At 45.1% G+C, this 24,243-nt stretch overlaps 2 protein-coding genes and 1 long non-coding RNA gene across 9 annotated transcripts in view; 2 read left to right on the top strand and 1 right to left on the bottom strand.

The window, feature by feature from the left end:
• Positions 1 to 3,886, top strand: part of kcnh2b (potassium voltage-gated channel, subfamily H (eag-related), member 2b) — a 137,246-nt gene extending 133,360 nt beyond the window's left edge. For all 3 annotated transcript variants that reach the window (XM_028966741.1, XM_028966740.1, XM_028966742.1), the window contains 2 exons: positions 874 to 1,051; positions 1,143 to 3,886. In XM_028966741.1, coding sequence (XP_028822574.1) covers positions 874 to 1,051; positions 1,143 to 1,403 — 439 coding nt within the window. In that variant the 3' untranslated portion in view covers positions 1,404 to 3,886. The remainder of the gene's footprint in view (positions 1 to 873; positions 1,052 to 1,142) is intronic.
• Positions 3,555 to 16,433, bottom strand: LOC114776382 (uncharacterized). Its single transcript, XR_003745448.1, has 3 exons — positions 16,301 to 16,433; positions 6,234 to 6,283; positions 3,555 to 3,868 (listed from the first exon to the last, which is right to left on the bottom strand). It is a non-coding gene; the product is annotated as an uncharacterized LOC114776382 (long non-coding RNA).
• Positions 7,194 to 24,243, top strand: part of LOC114776268 (microtubule-associated protein 4) — a 67,306-nt gene continuing 50,256 nt past the window's right edge. For 4 of the 5 annotated variants that reach the window (XM_028966758.1, XM_028966782.1, XM_028966773.1 and 1 more), the window contains exons 1-3: positions 7,194 to 7,345; positions 19,831 to 20,013; positions 20,833 to 20,889. In XM_028966758.1, coding sequence (XP_028822591.1) covers positions 19,845 to 20,013; positions 20,833 to 20,889 — 226 coding nt within the window. In that variant the 5' untranslated portion in view covers positions 7,194 to 7,345; positions 19,831 to 19,844. The remainder of the gene's footprint in view (positions 7,346 to 19,830; positions 20,014 to 20,832; positions 20,890 to 24,243) is intronic. The other variant, XM_028966768.1, reaches the window with a different exon arrangement.

Here is a 24,243-nt window from a genome sequence, read left to right as displayed (position 1 = left end):
TGCTTTTGCACTGATCCAATACAGAACATAATCGATTATGTCATAATGAAGTTGTTGGGTGATTTTCTATGAAAATTCTTACAAATGATACAATATAATCCAAGTATGACAATATGATATTCGTATCATATTATGTATTATATTTTGTATTATATTAGTATATGTTTTCTTTTTCTTTTTTTTTTAGCTCTGCTCCTAATTTCGTTACACTTGTTACTGTGACAATAAAGATTTTCTGATTCTTAATCTGGAAAATAGTGCTGGTAGTGACAGCGGCTGCCTGATCTGAGTACAGCTCTGCTCCGTGTACATGTACAGGCATGTCATATTTTCCAAATGGCACTATGCAATACGTACAGGCTTGTTTGCTAGTGCAATGTCAAAGGTTTACAGACAGAAATGGATAAATCAAGAAAAAGACAAAACCTTAGTTAGTCTCTCTTCTATAGATAACTCACAATAATTTTTTTTTTTTATGTTTTATCTGATATTTACGTAAACCGTGAGGACGTCTTTGACCTGAACTAGCGAGCACACCCCATGCTTAGCGCATAGCGCTGTTCCAGTCTGAAAAATACGGTCAAAGGTGTCCGAGTTGGATGCTGGGCACCATTACTGTAAATCTACTTGAGAGATGGACTCCATTTTGATGCTGCTGGTCAACAGAATTAGGATGGAACTAAATACATTGTCCTATATTTAAAAAAAAATGAAGTAGTTGTATAAGGATCATGTGCTGTATGTGTGTGGAGGTGATTTGATCGCTTGCCATGACCGGATATGTTACTGTGTTTATTCACGGCACTGTTGTTTCATACCAGCTCCTTTTTACTGTGGGTGTGTCTGATTTAATGCTTTTGGCGGCGTCCACAGGCTGGAGACTCGGATGTCAACAGACATAAGTGCCATCATGCAGCTGCTACAGAGGCAGATGGCACTGTTGCCCCCGGCCTACAGCACAGTGTCCCCTCCACCACAGGCCTCCCAGTACCCTGGGGAGAGACACCCAGTCACACCGCTGGAGACAGACACACTCACATCACTATCGGAGGTAATGGCACAGTAAAGACCTTCCAATTACCAGCTCTTCCTTGTATTTGCGCTTCTTTTTCTCTGACATATCTCCTGTCACTCCTTCACAGTTCTTGGAGCATCCGGAGTTCCCAGTCAAGTCCAGCGAGTCTTTGAGGAGCACGGCCCAGTTCCACTGCTCCAGCACCCCTCTGCTCAGCCCCACCGATGCGCTGCTGCCGGGACTGGCTCACGTGAGAAGGCCGGTGGAGCTGGAGCAGTGGACGTCCCCTCTGGACCCGGAGGTCCAGCGGAGGCTTTCCCTGCCCGAGCCACAGCCCCCTCTGGACTCACGGACACCACAGAGACACAGCTCCGACCCGGGGAGCTAGGAGAGCAAGGGAAGTCCTCTCATGCGTTGTCTCTCAGTAACACATCTCATGGGTCTCTTGCTTCTTGCGCTTCTTGATGCAGAGGAGGGAATCAGACAACACGCAGAGACTTTTTGCATTTCCTTTCCAGGATGCAACCAGCTCCATAAACAAAGCTGTGCTCGCTCCTCCTCTGTAATTGTCCCCCTTACGGCCTATATACGTATATTTAAACCTCCGTTGTCAGAAGAAAGCGAACAAGAGGACAGCCATGGAGAGCAAGAGAGGAGAACACACATATTATCTCTTCAGACGTCCGTCCCTTTACTGATGTATCCCATATCGGATCACCACAAGGAAATGCTTACAATAATATTAATAATATTAATAATAATAATAATAATATAAGTAGCCATTATGTCTTGCACTGAATTTTTTTTTTCAAAATTATTATATCTTACCTTCGTGTCCACAGAGCTTCCGAAGAACTGTTTGGAACTGTGACGTTAGCTGGCCTAACCACGACTGTAAATCGCCATACGCGGCATTCCGTTTCATCCCGTCTTCATCAGTGGCCCTTTTGTTAATGTCTGTCGTGGGGGGCGGAGTCTGAGGCTTCAAGAGCACACAGGATTCGTTTGTTGTTTTCGTCAGACGGGGAGGATTTTAAAGCCATGCTCATTTTTAAGACGAACATATCAGATTTCCTGTGAGTTCGTGGTGTGGCATCGGGAACCAGAGAACAGGATCTGCGAAACAATATGCAAAAACATTGTTGCGTTCTTCTTCAGGTGTGTTTTCAGATTGGCTTCAGAGGTCAATTGGTACCAAATCTTTAGTGTCCGGATCTGTAAAGAGAGGAAGTGACCATGTTTTCTGTCCAATTTTCTGATTTATTGTCGGGTCTCCACGTCATTAATATGCGAAAGTCAGGACTAGCGCATGAGTTCTCCAGTGCATGTCAACATAGGCCACCTTGTAGTTCTTCAGTGTCACCGTGAGAACATTGCACGTCAGACGGTCCCCATCGCTTCCCTCCCAAGACATCAGAGAGGAACCACTGGGATCTCAGCTACACCAAAGTCAACTGCTCCAATTTCCTACACAGTCGTGGAACTAGTAATCCTATAATTATTTATTATAATTTTTTATGGCTATATATCAGTAAAGCCTTTAAATTTTACCAGGGCGTATGACCACGTAAATCACACAGGCTGAGTGAAATAAAGCTTTTCCACCAGTTACTGTTACAGTGGAAATAAAAAAGAAGGGGAATTTAACCGCATCTTGCTGGCTGCTCAGAGTCGTGTTTAATTTATTTATTATGTGAAGAAATCTGTATGTTTGTTTCCCTTCTTTTTTTCAATCTTGCATTTGTTATATATAATTTTAAATGATTCATTTTTAGTATGATGACGGATGCCAGTGTGTTTGTCAGAGGTAAACAGGTTTTAGTTTTTTTTCTCTTTTTTTTTTATTTAATGTGTACAGGTTAGATACATCCAGTAATGGCATGAGTTGCACTTTTATTATTAGAATTATTATTATGATTATTAGCCTGTGTGTATGTTATCTAGTGTAATCTGCACCACATCATTTCTTTTCCTGTTCATGTGTTTGAGGACCCACGCATGTATTATAAGCAGAGTTACAACATTTTTTTATTTTATTTTTATGCTAGCCTGGTCTGAGCAGTACTGGTAAAAGAAAAAATCTGAAAATAATGAATATTAAATGGAATGAATGAATTAATGCATAGCATTGGTAGGACATTATTAAGAAAAACAAGAACTCACACTGGTTTGTTTTGTGCCGTGTAGCCCAAAGTGCACTTTAAAGTCCAGCAGATGTCATCAAAGAGGCATCGATGAGGTGAAAGGTTTTAAATGGGCTTTGAAATGGTCTCACTGGGTGGCAGAAAATCTTCCACAATAGACAAGCTGTTTTTTGCTACATGTTAAAGTGATTATTTATCTTCAGATTGAGGATTTATGACGAATGCAAACCAAATCTACAAGACCTCTGCTCTGCTGAGCACCTTTCAATAAAACCTTTCAATAAAAGGTCAACTCAAAAGGTCGCAAGGTCAAAGGTTTTCTAAGCTTTATTTTGCCAGTCAACCCTCACAACATGAGCTGCCAGTCTCTCGCTCACGTTCACGGTTTTCCCCGATTTTACTAAGTGTTTTCTGCTGACATCTAATATCTTCGCCATATCTGCACACATTCCCACACTGTGTCTGTTGGCTGGATGCATGACCGCCCTCCCACTCCCTGTTGTGTCCGGGTCCCATTCGTCCAAAAACTCCTTGCTTTTTTTGGGTCTGTTTCTTGTTGCTTCTTGTTGACTGTGTGTTTGCACTGGATCACTTTTATTTTGCTCCTTGTACATAAAACGTCTTGTAAAGGAATCAGTTATTGGCACTCCTGTAGCCAGCACTATGCAGAGACTGTCATTTTTTTGGCATGCTTCGAGATGCAGACAAACTGTAGAAAAAAAAAGAACAGTATGCTTCAATTTTTAAAAATCATGTGAATAAGTACTATGTTAATAATAATATTAATAACAATGAGATGAGGATGATGAAGACAAATTTAATATTGTGCATATTTCATATTTGCATGCACTGATTCGTAGCGGGAGGTTGAGTGAGGCAGCTGATTCAGCGTCGAATTCAGAATGTAGAAACTTCCAAATTTGGGAAGAGGAGGGGACAGACACTGGTCACAAACCACTTACTGTAAGAAATTACTATCCTGCTGGCATCACAGACTCTGGAGTCTCCATTTATTTATGGGCTGAAAATGTTGGATTCGAGTTCTCCCGACTCATATCGAACACCACCGGGGGGGGGGGGGGGGGGGGTTTACGGCTCCAGGTCTCAACTGTGTGATAGCATTATAAATGGCTGAACATTTTTGAAATTTAAAATATTTCTTTGAATAAACCTCTTGGAAATCACATTGCGTGCTTTTTTTTTTTGTGTGTGTGTGTATGTGTGTTCTTTACTGGCATGTGTGATGGTTACTGGGCTAAAAGGAACCCACCAGTGAGTTGAAGACACAGTTCTCTGAAAGATGATATTTACTAGTTTACTACTGAAAGTGAAACACTGCAGCACAGCACACGGTGACACAACGAAATGTGTCCTCTGCTTTTAACCATCACCCTTGGTGTGCAGTGAGCAGCTATGACAGGCGCCCAGGGAGCAGTGTGTGGGGACGGTGCTTTGCTCAGTGGCACCTCACTGGCACCTTGGCGGCTCGGGATCTGAACTGACAACCTTCCGATAACGGGTCCGTTTCCTTATCCGCTATGCCACCACTGCCCGCTACTATGGGGATGTATATCCCCATATATTCACATATTCCATGTACTGCATGCACTTGCTGTGGATTGAAAAAAGAGGAACCATATTGACTTGATACATTTGGAATTCAGTAACTACACTTGAAGATGTAAATATTAAACAGAGTTGTGTGTGAATATTTTTCTGAACAAGACATGATGCTTTGGGATCCCTGCTTAATCCTATACATCCATTCAGGCAGGTGCTGCTCCATCATGACTACTGTAGTGGACGAGGCTTCAAACACACACACACACATTCTTTTACACACACTCAGCCTTATTTTCACTGTAACAGATATAGTGCTTAAGGAATGTTCACACATGTCAAATCAACATGTATATCTTCTGGATTTACAGAAGTAAGGACTTGCTGCTAGATATTATGGCAATGATTTACAAGCAATTTGACGAGTAACTGTCCCCTGAAATGTCAAATTCAAAACTGTCCAATCTGGCAACCCTGAGTAATTCCTCCGCCTTCCTCAGGGGGGGTTGGTCGCCTTGCTGGGGCAGTGGTGGAAGCGGACTCATAACTGAAGGGTTGGAAGTTCAAGTCAAATTCCACTGAGATTCCTTTGATCAAGGTACCATCTCCACTGCTCCCCAGGGTGCCTTTCATGACTGCCCATGATGGGTTTAATGCAGAGGGCACATTACATTGTCACTTTCACTTTCACTCCTCCTCCTCAGTCCTCATTAAAAAAAATCACAAGCATGATTTCTGTTATAGTTGTCTCAACAATAATAAAAAAATCTATTCTGACACTATGACAAAAAGGGTACAGTGGACATTCAAAATAATGTGCACACCCCTGTTAAAATGCAAAAAAAACTAATTAATAATAATAATTTCAAGTCTGAAATCTGACATAACCTGTACAATTCAACAAATCTAAAATGCACAATAAGATGGTTGCATAAGTGTGCACACTCCAGGAGCTGAGCATTTTGGGACCTGTGCAATAATTACAATGCACAATTAAAATGCCAAAAAAAAAATCAATAATAATAATTTCATGTCTGAAATCTGACATAACCTGTACAATTCAACAAATCTAAAATGCACAAGAAGATGGTTGCATAAGTGTGCACACTCCAGGAGCTGAGCATTTTGGGACCTGTGCAATAATTACAATGCACAATTAAAATGCCAAAAAAAATAATCAATAATAATAATTTCATGTCTGAAATCTGACATAACCTGTACAATTCAACAAATCTAAAATGCACAAGAAGATGGTTGCATAAGTGTGCACACTCCAGGAGCTGAGCATTTTGGGACCTGTGCAATAATTACTTTGAAATTCTGATATGATGTATTATTATTATTCTATTGAACTGCAAAGATCTGGAAAAAAAACTCGCTGCTTGTTCATTGCGGAGACCCGCCATCTTTTTGAAAGGTTTTATTTCATATTTCACTGCGGAGCGTCTCCCTTCTATCTCACTGCTTTGCATGGAAAATACAACCTCGTTTAAATGACAAATAGGAACACTCACTGTATGCAAATCCTCTTCTACCATTTCAGCATCACCAGGGTGTGGGCATCCTGTTGGCATGAAACAGAACAAAGGATATAGCTTCAAGGTCAAGTTCACGCTGAGCTTTATTGTCATTTCAGCTGCATACAGGTAAAAACCGTAGTGAAACGAAACAATATTTCCCCGGAAACTGGTGCTAACGTTTAAAGGGGCATGATTTGGTTTCATGCAGAGTCTTCTGAAAATGCAACAACAAAAAAACATTCAACCGCCTAATATCAAGTTAAAATGAAACGTGTAATGCGCTGTTTGCACCACGAGAGGGCAATGTTGCAATAAAATCTGTTAAACATGCAGTCCTGGATGCGTCAGGTAAACTGCGTGCCGCAATCCTGATTCCAAAAAAAATTATGATTTGCATGCATTTAATCCTAAAATGTATTGCAACAATCAACTTTTACAGTCAATGCATATTTTTTTTAGAATGAATTCAAGAGAAGATGAAGAGTGACTCAGCATCCATTACTGTCAGTGAAACATATATCACCGTTACTGCTTTTAGACTGAAAATGCTTACTTTTAACTGTTATAAAACATCTATTGAGCATTAAATAGATATGTTACATTTTCAAATTTTAACTAAATATTCTAAGACGGGGATCGTTCCAGCTATCCTGACGTTTTTTAGGGGGCAACGTGACATTCCTGCCCCTCCTGACTTCATATCCTTCGGGCTGAGGGCCTGCCGTGCACACTGGCTGATCTTCACACCGATTGGCCGCCGGGCGTCCCGTAAAAGGAGCTAAACTTTTTTACTGGGGCGTGCAGTTGTCTGTCAACAGTGCACAGTCCGAGAAGGCTGCGATGGCGCCTGTGCCGCAGGCGAGGCGTTTATAAATCTCGACTGAAGATAGGAGATAAGCGCTGTCACGCTCACGGCTTCTAACTTCCCATTGGCGGAGACAGCTGCCGTTCGGAGGTCCACCCGCTTGATTGGCTCAGACCAGCCACGTGGGCGGGACCTCGGCTCCGCTGCGGTCGCTGAGGCGCAGTACGGGAGGGCGGATCAGCGCGAAGGCGACGACGCTTCAGACGCCCGAGAAACTGTCAAAAGAAGTCGGCAGCACACGGTGAGTGGCTCCAAACAAGCTCCGTCCGCGGCTCCGGCCGCAGTGAGCTCTCCGGATGTAAGATTTGTTTTTTGTTTTGAGGGGGGTGGGGGGTGTCTCTCTCTCTCTCTCTCTCTCTCTCTCTCTCTCTCGCATCACGGACGTTGACACCGCCGCCAGCGTGGAGTCCATCCCCGGGACAGACCGGGGGAGGAACACAGCTGGGATGGCCAACTCCCATCATGCGCCTGGGAGGAACACATGCAGCTGTAGATCTGGGATGGCCAACTCCCATCATGCACCTGGTCATCAGCGCAAATTGGACGCACTCTTGAGTTGTGACGTCACTGCTGGTGACTCCTGATGGGTGTGGCTGGTAACCGGCCCGTGATGTGATGTGAGTGAAGGCGTGCATTTGACGCCTGTGTTGGGGCGGGAGGATTATTCTGGTTTTTGCAGCCACGCGCTCCCCTCTGCAGGCGCCGTTGACACGGGCCCACTTCCTCAAACGCGCCCACGTTTCCTGATTTTGCCCGCTGTTTGGTGTCCGGGATTATGGCCGCGATATTAGACCCCCGCTCTCCCCGCTTGATCCAGCAGGATTACTGTGCAATCCCCTGCAGATTACCACAGTCAGGAATCGGAGGTGGGTTCTGTGGAGCGGTTCATTATGGGACGACCTCGAGCCCGGCTCCCCCCCCCCCGGCCTGAAGCGAGCTGTGTACAGCCTAAACAGCACGGCCTGGCAGGTTTTTATAGCATGGGCAGATAAAAATCTGCGTGTACCGTTGGATGAAAAGCTGTGGCCTGTTGAGTTGACATGGTTGGTCTGAAATTTGAAGTTGCTGAAAAAAGCCTCTCATGTGGTTCGTTCTTCGTTCCTTCCAACACACTGCAACTTTTAGCAGGCTTTTATTTTGTTTAAAGCTCAATAAAATCTACACCACTGTAACGAAATAGAAATTATGATGGATTATGAAGTAATTATTGAGGATTAGGGTGGTAGTAGGCTGGACCCAAATACTACAAAGTCACAGGTTCAAACCACACTCTGTAAAAAAAAAAAAAAAAAAAAGTTGGGAAATCTTAAAGGTTTTTACATTTTCCCAACTTTCTGTATTTTACAGTTTACCATTGTGTCCCTGAGCAAGACACTTAACCCTAAGTGTCTCCAGGAGGACTGTACCTAACCCTAACCAGGTAACTACTGATTGTAAGGCGCTTGTAAATGCCGTAAATGTGAAAGTAAAACACAACCATCTTAAAGGTGCCATGACATGAGATTAATTAACATTAATACGAGTTCCCCTAGCCTGTCTATGGTCCTGCAGTGGCTAGAAATGGGCATAGGCATAAAGTGAGCGGTCATTCTGCTTCACCGCTCAGAGAGCAGCAGCTCAGATGGTCTTATCTGGAATTTGTCCCCTTATGACGTCATAAGGGGAAAGTTTACCTCCTGTTTCTCCTGCTTTTTCCGCCCTGGGAATCTCCCACCACTCCTCTAAAGGGGTTACTTTTATTCTTTTTTGGAAAACCAGTGACACGACTTAATGTCTGTCAAACCACAAACATTGTGCTTGTTGAATGGTGTTGATGACGTCTTTTTTTCACAAATCCCCCCTCAACTTCTATAGGCCGCTTTCCTCGTCCCGCCTCTCTCCTCCTCATTAGCATTTAAAGCTACAGACACCGGAATGGCATGTCCTGGGGAAATCTCATTTTGGCACTGGATCAAAGTGGCTATAATTCTTCACCAAGGCTGAATTTCAGAAAGAGACAACAGATACAGTATTAGGGGACCAACAAGATCGATATAAAAGCAAAAAAATCATAATAGCACATAAAGCATGTTCAGAGGCATCAAACCAAAGGAGTTTTGAGGAGTTTTCTTCTCAGGACTGTATCGGTGACTCCCTGGTAATTAGTAAATAGCTATGTATAAAAAGTACACCATTTTCAATTTGCAATAAACTAATTAAATTGTGCTGTGCATGCCTCTGTGTCTATATATGATCGCATTGTATCGGTAAAAGAGCTGGTCCTGCTTAAACCACCGTGCCGAGATCAGATCTCTGCCCGGGAAGGCCACACCCTTCATTCAGTTGTGCAGGCCCCTCCAGGAAGCGATTCTGACATTTCTGCCCGGCCGCTTTGTAGAAAATGGGTTGCGCCGCCACCACAACCGCCATTTTTTGCCTGGCTGCTTCTGAATGGGTCGAGACGCCCAGATTTAAGAAAGGGGAATTTAAAAAGCTTTTTCCCTTCAATAGCACCTGTCCATTTCGTGCTTCTAGCACCACTTCACCTTTTGGTTTCCTCAGGCGACGCTGAATAATTTAGGTACTTACTTGGAGTAAATACTCTGCATCTTAATTTAATGAAGGTAGTGGCCCTGTGCTGTAGATCTTGTTCTTATAGGGATGAATTATATATTGTTACTATTATGATTATGCATATCAAGGGATGAGAACCACATGGGCAGTTGTGACTATTGTATAAAATATGAAATGTTTACGACTATATATCACTTACACTTCTCACCCCTCTATATAATAAAAGTAATAAAAACCACAGCAAAGCAGCAACTATTTCACTCAGCCAGTCAATATTCATAACTGCTAAATCCATATAGTAATACTACTAATAATAATAATAATGTGGACATGTATACTTGAGGTACTTATGTAAATGAATGTTTGCACTATTGGCCATGCTCCCCTCCATGTTAGTACTGTTTCATTTTTTGACAAAGAAAAAAAGCCATGTAAATTCCAACATTGTCTGCTTCATGTAGCCCATTAAAATGTAGCAGTTATCTGCTTTCTGCTGCTGAAGAGCACGCTATGCATCTGCGAACAGATGCTGGCAGTCTAAACACCAGCAATCGCGTCACCTACTGAGGACTAAAACTGAGGACTTCCCAAGTTGCACGATAATAAAAGCGGAATGCAGGATTGCAGATGTGCGCTGGTCAAGCCAAATATAATTAAATGTAAACTCCGAACTTGGCCATGTTGTTTTAAAAAGTTGCAGTGAGATCTTCACCACCACAACCAGAATTGGCTCCTGCTTTTGTTTGGTTTTTGCCTTCGATATCAGACGGGGCATGTGCAAGCCAAGGGCAGGATTCCTCCCCCTTTATGGTGTCCCAAAACTATTTTAAGTTTGATTCAAACCAAATGTCCCCAGTGAGAGTCTTGCAAGTTCCACTCATCCAAGATCAAATGCTTGTTGGTGTGAGTGCAGGCCTGGATAGGCTCATAATGCTTTACACATCTCCTGCAAGCATGCTTGGGTCATTACGCTGCTCCTGCAACCATTAAAGAAAACGGCTCAGGAGGCTTGTGAATCGCACGTTTGAATGGGCATATGTAGTGCAGGATGTTCACGGATTAACTGAAGGAGGGGCTGTGAGCCTGGAGGCCAAGGTGGACCGATTCTTCCTTTAACTGGTCTTCATGTTCCTGATGTTCTGTTGGCCGCATTGGAACATCTGCGTTGGATTGACCGCAAGTGAAGCTTGCTTAGCCCTGTTTTCTGCTGTTGGAGGTGATACCCATTCATCGAAATGCAGGAACTTGACTCGGTGTGTAGTTGCCGCTCCCTTTGAAGAGGCCTGTTTCTGCCTCCCGCCTTGGCTGGGCGGAGGAAATGGCCACCGGCAGCGGGAAAAGAGTGCGGGCCGGCAGCAGGGCAGAGGCGTCGGTAGGGGGATTAACGCCCGGCCGGCTGATACTGCTGATTCACTGCGCGGCCACCTTCCCTCAGGCTGCGTGGCTCTGCGGAACGGAACCAGCTCAGTAAGCACCGCCTCGTCTGCAATGGATAGCATCGATTGGCGATAACGTAATTAGACGAAACCCCCCCCCCCCCCCCCCCCCCCCCACAGACTGTCCTGACTGTGACTCTTTTCTGGTCCTAATGAGCACATGCCAGCTGGACACGTCCTCATGCTTGTCCCTAACAACATTTCATTCTTCCCGGATGAGGTCCTCATGTTCCTGATGTTCCAATGCTTTACATTATACTACAATTCGGACAAGTATGCTACCTCACTCACTCGACTGGTTTTGCACACTCTTGTATAGATTTGTATTTATTTATTTCATTTGAATTCATTTATTTATTTCTATTTATTGTGCTGGGGTGGCAGGACTGAATTTCATTGTACTGTTGTACTAAAAGTATGATGGTGCAATGACAATAAAGTCTTTAAACTTAAACTAATCTTTCTTAGGCCTTGTACCATATAGGCAGGAATAAAAGACAAAAATACATTTGAATGGACCTGAAATAGGTTACATTCAAATGACAGACGCCTGGTATCAATAGCAGATATGGAAATAATTTAAAACTTGATCTTCTGACATTACCGCTTCTAGTGGGTGTTTTTTATTGCCATCCTCTTTTTTTCCTTTAGCAGGAAATTGAAGATGGACAGTTGGTTACAACCAAATCGAATAGCTAGCAAATTTTTTACTTAGAATAAAGTAAGATATTATCCACCTACAGATTTTATCTTCATAAATATACCCTAAAATGTTCTAAAGGCTAAAACAAGGCTTGCCACCAAGAGCCAAGATTGCATGACATGGACAGGATAGATCGTGCAATGTCACACAGGCAAACTAAAGGGCGGCATCATGGGTAATCCCCCCAACCCCACCCCTCGTAACAGGAGCAGCTGGGTTGCAGGGCTTTAGCAGCATTATACATCCTGTGGGACACCTACAACATTCACCGTTACCCATTAGCAGGGGCGAGGTGGAGGAGGATGGAGCTGCTTTTTGGCGACTGAAAAGGGAAAATAAGTTATTTAGTGTAACATTTGTGCAATGATGTCAAGGTCACGGGGTTGCGGTTGAAATAAATATTTATGGGCTTCTCTTGTGCTGCTTGCTAATGTCTGTGTTGGGGGTGGAAGACGTGTGTGATGAGGCACAGTTTTCAATCCTGGCAAACAAACTAGTCCGGAGCTATCAGTGCAACCTCCGCCTGAAAGGCGAGGACTGTGTGTGTTTTAGTGAAAACCCGTGCCTCTCGAAGGACCTGTCAAACTAGAGAAGCGGAGGAGGATGGAGGCTGGGTGACGAGCGTGGCGGGCGATGAAGGGGGGGGGGAGTTGGGCCAGGGCGTGGCATACCGACAAGCAGAGGGTCAACAGTTCTACCTAATTGTCCACCTCAAGGTCCAAATTACAAAAAAATGTCCCTGTGACTTGATTAGATGTGAGAATACGCTCACACATACACTCCTGTCATTGAACGTTGAACTGCTGGTAAAATGCTCAGTCTGCAATATGAATTTATGTTGTCTTAAGGCTGGGCGATATGGCAAGTTTTTTCCCCATTGTGACAGGATGGCCAATTCAGGAGTCAAAGGAGAAGGCTGACAAAAAATGTTTCCCAAAAGGGCTTTCTTTTGTAAGAGGCAGTACACCACATGAATAAAACAGACTGTGATGCCTCGGCATTCCTGGCGATGCCGGTTCGCAGGTGCGTTAGGTCTGTTAAATATGAAAAATATTTCTCGAAAGAGTTGTGATAGTGATAATCCTATGATGCTGCATTTCTGAATGTGCTTTGTTTCTGTTCATGAAATATTCAACAGTTTTTAGTGTAGTGCATTTACATTTACATTTACGGCATTTGGCAGACGCCCTTATCCAGAGCGACTTACAACGTGCTTTGAAGTTACCATCAATGAAGAGATCAATTCCGGTTCACTAGGACCCTCAACTATGAATACATCTATTTTATTCACTCTGTTGTAGATTCTGTACACAAAGTTCGACAACAAGAAAATTACAATTTAATCTAAATATTCTTTAAAGAGGAAGGTCTTGAGCTGTCGTTTGAAGGTGCTCAGTGACTGAGCTGTTCTGACCTCGAGGGGAAGTTCATTCCACCACCGAGGGGCCAAGATGGAGAAGAGTCTAGATGAATGTCTTCCTTTTACCTTCAGAGATGGAGGGACCAGGCGATCAGTACTGGAGGCTCGGAGTATACGAGGTGCAGTGCGAGGTGTAATGAGGGCTGTGAGGTAGGATGGTGCTGCTCCATGTTTGGCTTTGTAGGCCAGCATCAGTATTTTGAACCTGATGCGTGCTGCTACTGGAAGCCAGTGGAGGGAACGTAGCAGAGGGGCGGTGTGGGAGAATTTGGGAAGGTTGAAGATCAGTCGTGCTGCTGCATTTTGTATGAGTTGTAGAGGTCGGATGGTACATAGTAGTAGACCAGCTAGAAGGGAGTTGCAGTAGTCCAGTCGTGAGATTACTAAGGACTGAACCAGTAGTTGGCATTTGCGCCACGGCACAGACACACTGTCAGCCGGCCATACCCCGCATAACGTTTGAGACGCACTTTTAGTTGTCTGAAGCCCCAGAGGCCCAGAGCCCTCCTACTGTCCCTGTGGTTGGCCTTGCGGGTGAGGAAACAGACCCATAATCGAAAGGGTGCTGTTTTGAATTCCGAACCGCCAAGGTGCTGTGCCCACATACTGCTCCCCGGGCGCCTTTCATGGCTTCTCACTGCTTCTTCAGGGACTAGGCTAAATTGTGGTGTCACATGTGACAACTAATCACATTCACTTCACCATAAATGCATTTGTAAACACAAAATGTACTTTTAACTATAAATGGAATAAAACCACACAACAAAAACAAACACACAAAATCATTTATACTCCCATTTCTCCAATGGTTCCACACCTGTAGTTGGCACAGTGACCCCCCCGCTCTCATCGTTTGGCCTCTAGTTCTCCTCCGGGGTGAGTTAAACACCTCATGTGTTCTCCAGCCTCGTCTTTTCATTAGAAACGTGCACCGTAGGAGGATCTCTTGTAGTTACTTTATGAGGCTCTGCAGCTGCTTGGAGCAGAAAGTCTTAAAAATACGAGAAAGCAATCCGGGGTTCATGGCAAAAGGTAAAAAGAGGTTATACGAGCGAGTGTCAGACAATATGGCCGCCAGCCTTTTCAACAGGACGCCGATCCCAGCCTCGTCGACGTCCGGGTTGCCCTCCCTGGGGACAGCTGTGCAGCCAGTCAGGGACTGTGACAGTGTTTTATGACAGTCCTGGCAGCCATCAATCACACACCTTCTCCAGCAACTCAGGCCGCGCTGGCAAAGTATGGCCCATCACCTCGGTTCGCACGCGGCAAAAGGTTAAAAAAAAAAGGTTAGCTAATTAAATCAGTTCATGCAGATGCAAATAACCCAGCGCATGTGCCATCCATAAAAAGTCGGCTTTATGCTAAATGAAAAAAAAACGTTAGACTCTGATCGTTACGTAACATTCTGCCACACGCGGTTGAACAAAAATGCATTAATCAAGAATGCATAATTACTACAGGTGGTCTCGTTCACCATAGTGGACACATTGATTTGCTATAATTATCAGAAAAACTGATGCCACCCGGTGCCAGTAAAACGGCTGCTTCAGACACCCGTGACGTCAGGTGAGCGCGGACTGATCGCTGACCATTTTCCTGCTAATTGGAACAAATCTGCTGCAGAAAAGCCGCTTTCAGGCCGACTGTGGCACGCGCCGGGCTCGCCGCTCCTTCTGTTGAGCTCCACGTGCCGCACTGGCCTCGGGGCTCAGAGACTGATAAGATCAGCTTTTCCTCCATTCCCACATTGTCTGAGGGGCAGAGCGCTTTGATTTACTGAAAAATGCATCGCACCGTGCAGAGGTCAAAGTAAAAAAAAAAAAAGTCAACTTTGACCACTCGGCAGCCGAGTGGCGCGCTGCTTGGCCCAAAACTCCAGGCAGCCACAGTCACTACTGGCACTACTTTTTAAGGAGAGGTTTCATGCCGCCACCAGAAAACCACCAAGCGACGTCAATAGGATGTAATCGATTAAACGTCCATTTGTGGATTATAAGATTCATCAACGCCGTTGACCACTGCGCTGAGAAGGCTGCATAGGCGCTGTACATGCTCGACCTCATGGCCTCGTATCTGCACCGTCAGCCGGAAGGATAAGCCTGCAGCCCCTCTGTGGCGTCTCAGAAAACCCCCTGGTTGTCCCTGGCTATTGCCCGGCCGAGTGAAACAGAGGGAGGTTTGGGGTGAGGGGCCAGTCGGCAAACAAGAGTCCCCCGGAACACCTAGTACCAGCGGAAGAGTCTGGCCAAACTCCAAGCTCATAATAGTCTGCCTGATGGTGCTACCCTCTGCGCCACACATCACACCATCGCCGTCACCGCTTGTGTCCCCGGGGTTAGGTGACGCCTTCATGTCATGGCGAACAATCCCTTCCTGTTCTAGCGTTGAAATGGTTCTCGTTTACAGCAAAGGAAATGTAATCTCTGGGCAAAGTGTTCAAACCAGTGCTTTCTGTGTACTTGTGAAAATGTTGTGATGTTCAGTGTGAGGTGCTTCTTCTTGCACGACATTGAGGTTTGTAACAGTTTAAACAATGTACTTGCAGTCTGCGGCTTGAAAACAAAAAGGACAATTCTGTCGCATTTGATGTGAAGGCGAATGAAAATCGTCTGGTCATTTTCTAGCTTGGTTCTTTCCGTACGAGACCTTGTCAGAAGGTGACCCAGCTAATTCTCCAAGATTGCTTTGTTAAAATATATAGAAAACATTAGACTGAGAACCTAAAGATTACATTTCTTGGTCTGTGCAGTATACTGTTGCATTCAAATTCAAATTTTATTTGTCACATACACAGTCATACACGGTATGATGTGCAGTGAAATGCTTTCTGCAACTGCTACAGACCACAGTATTGCAAATGTTGCAAGTAAACAATGAACCAATATGCAAATATTGCAAACATAACCAAGTATTACACTTTTACGTCTTTAACATAAAATATGTGTAACTGGTAGGGTGAAGGTGTGCAAATGAGTTACAGTTTTTTTTACAATGTTTAAAGAAAGAGAGAAAGAGCCATAAAAGTATCGGCCTTCAAAGTGATAAAGTCATTGTGGACAGTGGGGGTCTTGAATTTGTATTTACCAGTTGGGTACAGTGCTGCGTGACACATCCTTTCCCGCAGGTCCTCGGCCCAGTCTGATGCCGTCAGGACGCCAGTCGCTTCTCCTTTACCTGGTAAAACCTGGGCTAACCCGCTGCAGGGCACAGCAGAGCCGAACGGATCACATACCAGCACGGGCGAGCGTTCAGCTTCATATAAACCAGGTTTTGTTTGTCTTGGCCAAGGGCACAAGCCGGGCTTTCACCAGACTGGCGTTTGCTTGTCAACAGGCATTTGTGGCTTTATTGGTTTCAAGCGACAGCAGCAGCACCACAACCCTGAACATGTCGAGAAGCAGTTCAGTGGAAGCAGGGTTCTTCACATTGTTGTGGATGTACAAGTTAGGATCTGGTGATAGGAATCATGGGATTTCAGAAATCTTGCCATTTGTGGCTTGTATGTTTATTTCAATGCGGTTTACAAAAGACAGCAATGATTTAAAATTTAGCTTTATATTAAATTATCCAGATGATTGATAATATCTAATTAAGTGAGGGTAACCATGGGAAAAACACGCCTATATAATATCTGAAAAATAATAATTAGTTTGATTTGACTGAATGAGAACCCCATCCTGTTTGTAGTATCCACCTCCTGCTGGTATTTCAGAGCTGGCCAGAGATTGGCTCGGACTTTCACACATGCACACAAAATCTGGCCGAGACTATAGTCCACGAGCCGAAGCCAGAATTGCAATCTGCAGTTTAAACTGATCTGTTTTACTTGAGGGGCGTGTCCGTGTTTAGCAACGCAGGCGTGGCGGAAAACGATTTCTCGAACGAGCCAATACACTTCGGCGGCAGAGAAGGGAGACATCTGAGCACCTCTGATGACAGGTCGCATGTCAACCTTGTGGCTGGCGGCCAGCGCGCCCGACCGAAAGTCCACAGGCCGGTGGCGGCGCGGGAGATAACGTGTGCACGTGGGGCTGACTCATTGTGAAACGAGGTTACTCTGTAACAGGGAGACGGGCTAGTGAGCCACAGTGGCTCTGGGCGGCGGGTGACCGTGAGTCACCGGCCTAAACCTGGCGGGCCAGCGCGGCGCAGAATCCCAGGCATCCCTGGTATGCCCCGCCCCCTTCAGAGCCGCGCACTCAACACCAAGGAAAAGAATGCAGCCGCGCACCATCCATTTTCAGCATTTTAATGCTGATCACCTACTGGCCAAAGCACAATAGACGTTGCCACGTTTTGAGGAAAAAATCTGCAGAATTGCAGGAGGTACTTTAATGCAACCGTTAATATTTTCCCTGCGGCACACCCAATAGCACGTTACTCAATGCAATGTATTGATAATAATAATAATAATGCATGTTAAGTTGTTCAAACAAAAAAGGAGAAGGGAAAGTGCTGGGTATTTTTATACAGGCACTTTTACAGCTTTGACGTTGAGTTGTTGAATTGTCTGCATACACGTCACATGTCCTGTTAATCTGTTTTCAAGTTATACTTGGCCAGGGATGCTTTTTTGGGAGTGCAGGGAGTACAGGAATGCGTTATTAGATTAGGAACAGCGTTGGCATCCCCCTTGCCCACGTCTCAGTTCTGAAATGCACAGCTCCTCAGACCTGTTCTAATGAGATTTTACGGCAGGTTTCCTGTAGCCGTAGCTGCCGGCAGGAGGCACCTGCTTGTAAATGTATGCCTCGTGTCATGTGTGAACAGGCCTGAAAACCAGTCGGAAAACGGCAGCCGTCAGCACAGCCTTGTTTCATATTCTTGTTCCTGGTTCAGAACCCGTATGAACCCACACATGGTGTAAAGTTTTAACCATTGCCTCTTCTCTGATGGGCGGGAATAAAAAAAGACTACAGTTAAGTGTTTCCTGCATCGCTCATCAGCGCTGGCAAGGTGGAGCTGCCCATTTGACCAAATTACAGGGCTGACACACCAGATAAATAGCACAGTGCTGGGCACATGGGGCTTTTTTCTGACCACATGTAGGCAGAGGATGGGAAAATTCATGCAGGTTATTATAAGGACTGTTTTGGCTGCACCGATTGGACTATGTTTGAGCTGACAGACACTGTGACATCATACATCAGTTTTTGTGAAGATGGCGTATGCCTTCTGCTTCAAAGTGCTCCATCTCTATCCCATTCCCCAAGAAATCCAGCATCAAATATGATTTGACTGCTCTTTATTGGGAAGCAAAAAATAAGTTAATTAAGACATCTAATAAGAAATAATATGACCATCCTATAAACACTGAAATATGTGGGACCTTTACTTATGAGCATTGTCTAAATAGTGTGTTTATGACTCTTAATAGCGTAATCCAAAATCATTTACAGTAGTGCATGTTTTTGCGCATGTCCTAATATCATTGGCAAAATTACTGCATAAGACACGGCCATCTGAACCCCACAATTTCTTTTCATACCTCCAATTACTACATATTATGCATTTATTGCTATTATAGTGTTATTATATACATATACTGCATAGACAGTGCCAGTACGGATTAAATGCGGCTGTTTGAACAACATGACTCTGCATGTTCTGCCAGCGGGAGTCAAATCCCTTCGCTTATCTGTCTGAATTGCTTCGCTTCTGTCAGCAGGCGAGGGCTGCAAGTCAGAAGCAAAGGCTTTTCCCTGGCACCGTTCCGGGCGTGGGTACGGTGCACTTCAGCGATAAGGAAGTGCACGAGCAGCGGCAAACAATGCACACTCCAGATTTACTGTCACTTTCCTGGACAAACAGAAGGCTTGGCGTATATTTAGGCCAGTGGTCCTTTCACGGGGTCAGAATGATAAACATTGTGGGGCTGTTTCTCCAGGAGCAGGGGGTTCTGGCCATTGACACGTGACTCGGTTAGAGGAAGCGTAGGAAACGGCTGAACTGGGAGTGGCTTTCGCTGTAATCGAAGTAAATCTTCACGGGTTAAACCAGTCCCTCCCCGAGCAATTACATAATTGTTACAAGAATAACGATTCATTGTTAATTGGGGAAAAAAAAGAAAAAGTTTAATGTTCAGCCCGCCACCAGGGGGAGCCGCTGGGCTCATTTCCACTGTCAGACAGCGGACCTGGAGAGCCGCGATGGGGAGAGGGGTGTGGCCGGTTTGCCCTGGATTTAGTTTGGCATGCCGGTATTTCACCGGCCAGTGTTTTTTTGGAAAGCGCGAGGGCTGACGCCATGCTGGCAGGGAAGGGCATGAAGGGCACGGGCCGAGCCGCCTGGGGAGAGAATATTCCAGATTTTGGAGAGTCTCTGCCTGCACTGTCAGACCTAATCCCTGGTCTGATGTCCCTTCGCCACCTCCTGTCCTAATCACCCTGACTGAGGAGGGGACAGGGAGCAGAGAGGGCAAAAGAAAGGGGAATATATCAATTTAATTTGATTCAATAATAATTAGAAATAAATACTACATTCTAACAGTGAAATCGGTTCTGTCTTTTTTTATTTTTCTGGCTTTACAGCTAGAAATGTTTCATTTTGACTACGAACCGTATGAAGTATTTTTCTTTCCGGTTAGTAACGTCCCTGTGTGTTCCCTCACGCAGAACCTGAGGCTGACATGGCCGACCTGAGTCTGACCGACGCCCTGACGGACAGCGCGCCACAGTCTGGCCCGGAGAACCTGGTGGAGAGGGACTTTGTGGCGCAGCTGGAGGCAGAGAGCTTCGACGACCAGGTGGGGGAGACAGTGGGCAAATCAGACTTCGTCCCCCTAATGGACAACGATGGTAAGGGTCTGGATCTTGAGCTGTAGTCCTCAGAAATGTCCACAAATTTGTGGATGTCTTCATTTTTATGGCTGTTAAAGATATAGATAAATATATAGATCACTCTTGTGATGGTCTGCATGTGTTTGGAATGGCTTGGCATCATTTAGCATCAAGTGTATCAAGCGTGCTCCTTCCTTGAAGGTCCGTGGTTGTTCCAGACATGCAGAACAGGTTTCTGGCGGCGATGAACACAAGCCGTTCTGCAGTCCCAGCATGCCGCCTTCACGCTCACGTATCAGGCGATCTGTAACCTCGCTCAGTGAAAGCGGAGGAGAGGACGGATGAAAATGACCCCACGGACCATGTCACACGCAGACGTGTAGTTTCATCCAGACCGTGTTTGGTGTGGTTCGGTTCCATTATGATGCCAATCGGTGGCACTTTACGTATCGTTTAAATCCCTCCTGAGCCGCAGAGCACTTAACTTCTCGCTTAATATTAGGTTAGACTGGACCTGTCCTCACCCAATTATTGTAAAAGGACACAGTGAAAGTGACTTATTGAACATACGAAGCATCAAATAGTCACACCGCAAAACTTTTGGGGGGAGAAGACGTCCCACGAGTGAACTCAGAGTGAACGGACAGGCGTCTTGTGTCGATTCGGGTTTGATGCGAGCAGCACTGTGTGCCATGAGCTTCATGAGGTCACTTGAGGTCAACGGCGCGTTCTTAGCCAAAGCTGAAACTCAATAGCCTTTGGGGTTTGTGGCCATTCACAAGGTTGCGGGCGAGTGCTTAGGAAGTGATGCCTGTCTGTGTGTGTATCTGTGAGCAGATGCTGCTGCAGTGCTCGAGAATGGAGGCCACGATGCCCAGGGGGCTCAGAAACCTGGTAAGGAACGTTCCAGAATAACCTTTTTGTCGTCCTTGGCAATCCTGGGTGATTTCACGCTCCATCACTCCTTATTCTGTTGCGTTCTTTTTACGTTACTCCTTTTTTTCATTGCCTTTTAAAGTGAGACGTGTCTTCCCGAGTGACTGAGAGGAACGCGTGTGCCTGTCCATATTCAGACCGTATGAGATACTGTGTGTGTTGTGGTACTTTTCTCAAAAGACAGAAAAGTGAGACAGATGTCTACATGAGACAGAATTGTCTCCATCTGCTTTAGTTCTTCAGTATTTTATTTTTAGTACATTTTGCCCACCACCTTGGATCTGGTGATTCTTGAGTGTTTGGCACCTTGTTTTTTTTTTTTTTTTTTTAGAATGAACAGGATGTTTCGCTTACGTAAGCGTACTTCGTTTTCTGGGTCCGTTCATGTTTGTGTCTCGCATTACATCAGAGGCCTTGTATGAGTATGGCCATGATGGAAATAATCCTTTCAGTAGGATTCCGCTTTAATGTGATTGGTATCTCATGCTCTTTAAAAGCGTCCACCGTTTGGCAGATATTCTGGACTTTCTTTCCTCTGAACGTGCCATTCCATGGCATTATCAATCCAGCCTTGATAATGCCATGCCAATAATGCCATGCATTTAAAAACTTTATAACCCTGATCACCTACCTTAAAAAACCTGTACTGCACCACACCACAGTGGACAAGGGGCTAATGTTGCTACAGTGGGGGCTGAACCCATTATTAGCGAACAGATGGAGCTCTTGATGGAGATGGATTCTGGGGTGAAGTGTCATTCTCATAATACGATGTAAAGCTCTGGTGCAAAACCGCTTGGTTTCGAGGAATTTGGTCTTTGACTGGTGACATTGTTTCGCTACCAATCAGAGGAGATGGGTGTCTCCTGAGCCACGCCCCCTCCATCCTTTTAATAACACCACTCTGCACTTCCAGCCTCACTCATCTTCATCCGTCTACTTGTTAGCATTCTCTTGAGTCGCGTATAAGGATTAGCCTCACACAACGTGATGTGCCGTTTAGTGTCTCTCAATTTCCTAGACACTCGTCTTCACAGTGACGCCTACTGGCTGCTGTTGTAGCAGGTCATGTTAATGCAGCTCTTTGAAAAAACTTGCTAATTTAGTCTACTTTTAATAATAAATTCCTAAAGTAAAGAAACCTACACTTTCACGCTGCTTGTTATCTCAGTTTCTTGTGCCAGTCATGACATTTAGGAAGATCGTTTATCTGTTAGAGGAGTGAAAATGGCTGCACAGCAGCTTTACTTGGCCGTGCTCACATGATTTCTGCGACACCCATTTGAACGGAGGAGAACACCAGATGGAGACACCTGTCCACTCACGTCCCGAAGGAACCCCGAATAACGGATTGTGAAAAATGTGCTTTGCAGTCGAAGGGAGATAATTATCCATCGGAAGCGGTGCGGTAGAGAGCGTCATGTAATGCAGTACACCGAGCAACAGAACATTCTAACTTGGTGTGTGTGTGTGTGCGCGCGTGCAGATTTATTTTTACTTTACTTATCTGATTTATTTATTCATTCGTGTTGCAGTTATACCCATTTGCTTGTAGTGATTATCTCATGTGTATAAATGCATGAAACGTAGGTGCATGTGCAGCTTGATTGACCCCACCAAAGCTTTTCTTTATCAAAGTTTTGTCAAAGTTCACGGTAAAAACTTCCCACCTCCAGGAAGTTGTACAAAGCGGTTCTCGCTTGTTTGGGTTCCCCGGTGACAGAAAAGCTTTGGACGGGTTGAGTCAGGCGAACCTGCGCTGCATGCCGACGCCCGCTGTGCCAACGTGACGGCGCTGCCACAGCCAGTGTGATGTTATTTAGGCAAGCGCTCTGCCTGCCCGAGTTGGCATGGATGTCTGCGCGCTGCGGCCAGCATTAGTCATCGGGGGCACAAGGCGGCAGGAGGCACCGGCGAACTTGGCAGCCGTTTGCGAAAAAGCGAGCTCCGAGCGAACCTGTTGCAATGCTTCCGAATTTTAACCATTCTGTTCAGGTCCTCGTCCTTCATAACTGATCACGAGAAATAATCAAATCACTCAAACCGTTGAAATGCACCTGACACGTTCAGCTCAGCCCAGCATAATAAACCATGAGGGTACAGGCTGCTGGAGAGGCTTTATGCCACAGAATCACTCACGGCCTTGCCCGGATTATTCATTATATAAAATGATTGACGTAGTAGAACGAATAAAATCTGCACAATTCCACTCTGCAGCGGGGTTTGTTAAGAAGTGTTGGTTGCCTAGCCAACCATATCTACATAAGCACAAGATATGGGTGGTAGTATGAACCAGAGTCACAGGTTCTAACCCCACTTACTACCATTGTGTCCCTGAGCAAGACACTTAACCCTGAGTGTCTCCAGGGGGACTGTCCCTGTAACTACTGAGTAACTGTGAGTCGCTCTGGATAAGGGCATCAGCTAGATAATGTAAATGTAATTTTGCTGCTTTTAATAGAATTTTTATTTTATTTTAATGTTAAGAAAGGCTCAGCCGATTAGATTTTATCTGTTTTTACAGTTATAATGGCAAAAAAAAATGAAGGAACACTTTCATTGTAAATTGCAGCTTTTAATACGAATAGATGAAAACTGCCGTTAACAGGAAATTGTTGCCTAGCAACATCAGCTCTTCTCGTAGAATCCACATGTGGTTTGATTCATTTTGGGATTCGGAATTGGTTTATGGTTGAGTGTTGTCGGGCCGCAGCAACGTTTTACTCTTTACAAGTGGAAGTAGGGCCGTCGTCTATAGGGGGCACCAGCGAGTGCCGAGAAATGGGTCAGGACGTTGAAGGTACAGTGCCTAGGGGGAACGATCCGGAAGGCTGGGAGCTCTGCTTTAGACGCCGCTGTGGAAAGCTGGTGCTTGTCTGATTTGCATGCTGCATGGGGAACGCTCGCCGACAGTTTTGCCTCTGATTAATGGATTAACCGGCACTTTTCTTCTCTTCCCTTTGACACGTTCCCACTTTCCTTTTACCCCAAACCCAACCACGATCAATCTCTTCACTTGGAACTTTCACTTTTCTTTGAATTTGATTTCGCTTCTTCATTCTTTTCTCCACCCTGTCATTGTTTTTTTTTCTCACTTTTCCTTAACCCTTTCGGAATTCACTTTTCATTTCTCTGCCATGTTTCCTTTGCGGTTATCCGCCCGTCTTGTCTGCATTCCCCCTTCTTCCCGTTCCCTTTACTCCTGTGCTTCAGAGGATTAGCTGTGCGGCAGATCTGGATGATTCAGGCCGTCGTCTTCTTCTCCTCAACCCTCCTCGACTCTGGCTGCCCTCCCAGCCCACCCGACCGGGG

This window comes from Denticeps clupeoides, chromosome 2 (assembly GCF_900700375.1).
Source record: "Denticeps clupeoides chromosome 2, fDenClu1.1, whole genome shotgun sequence".
Lineage (NCBI taxonomy): Eukaryota > Metazoa > Chordata > Actinopteri > Clupeiformes > Denticipitidae > Denticeps > Denticeps clupeoides.
The sequence above is the reverse complement of the archived record's forward strand: the minus strand, read 5'-3'. Positions and strand labels throughout refer to the sequence as shown.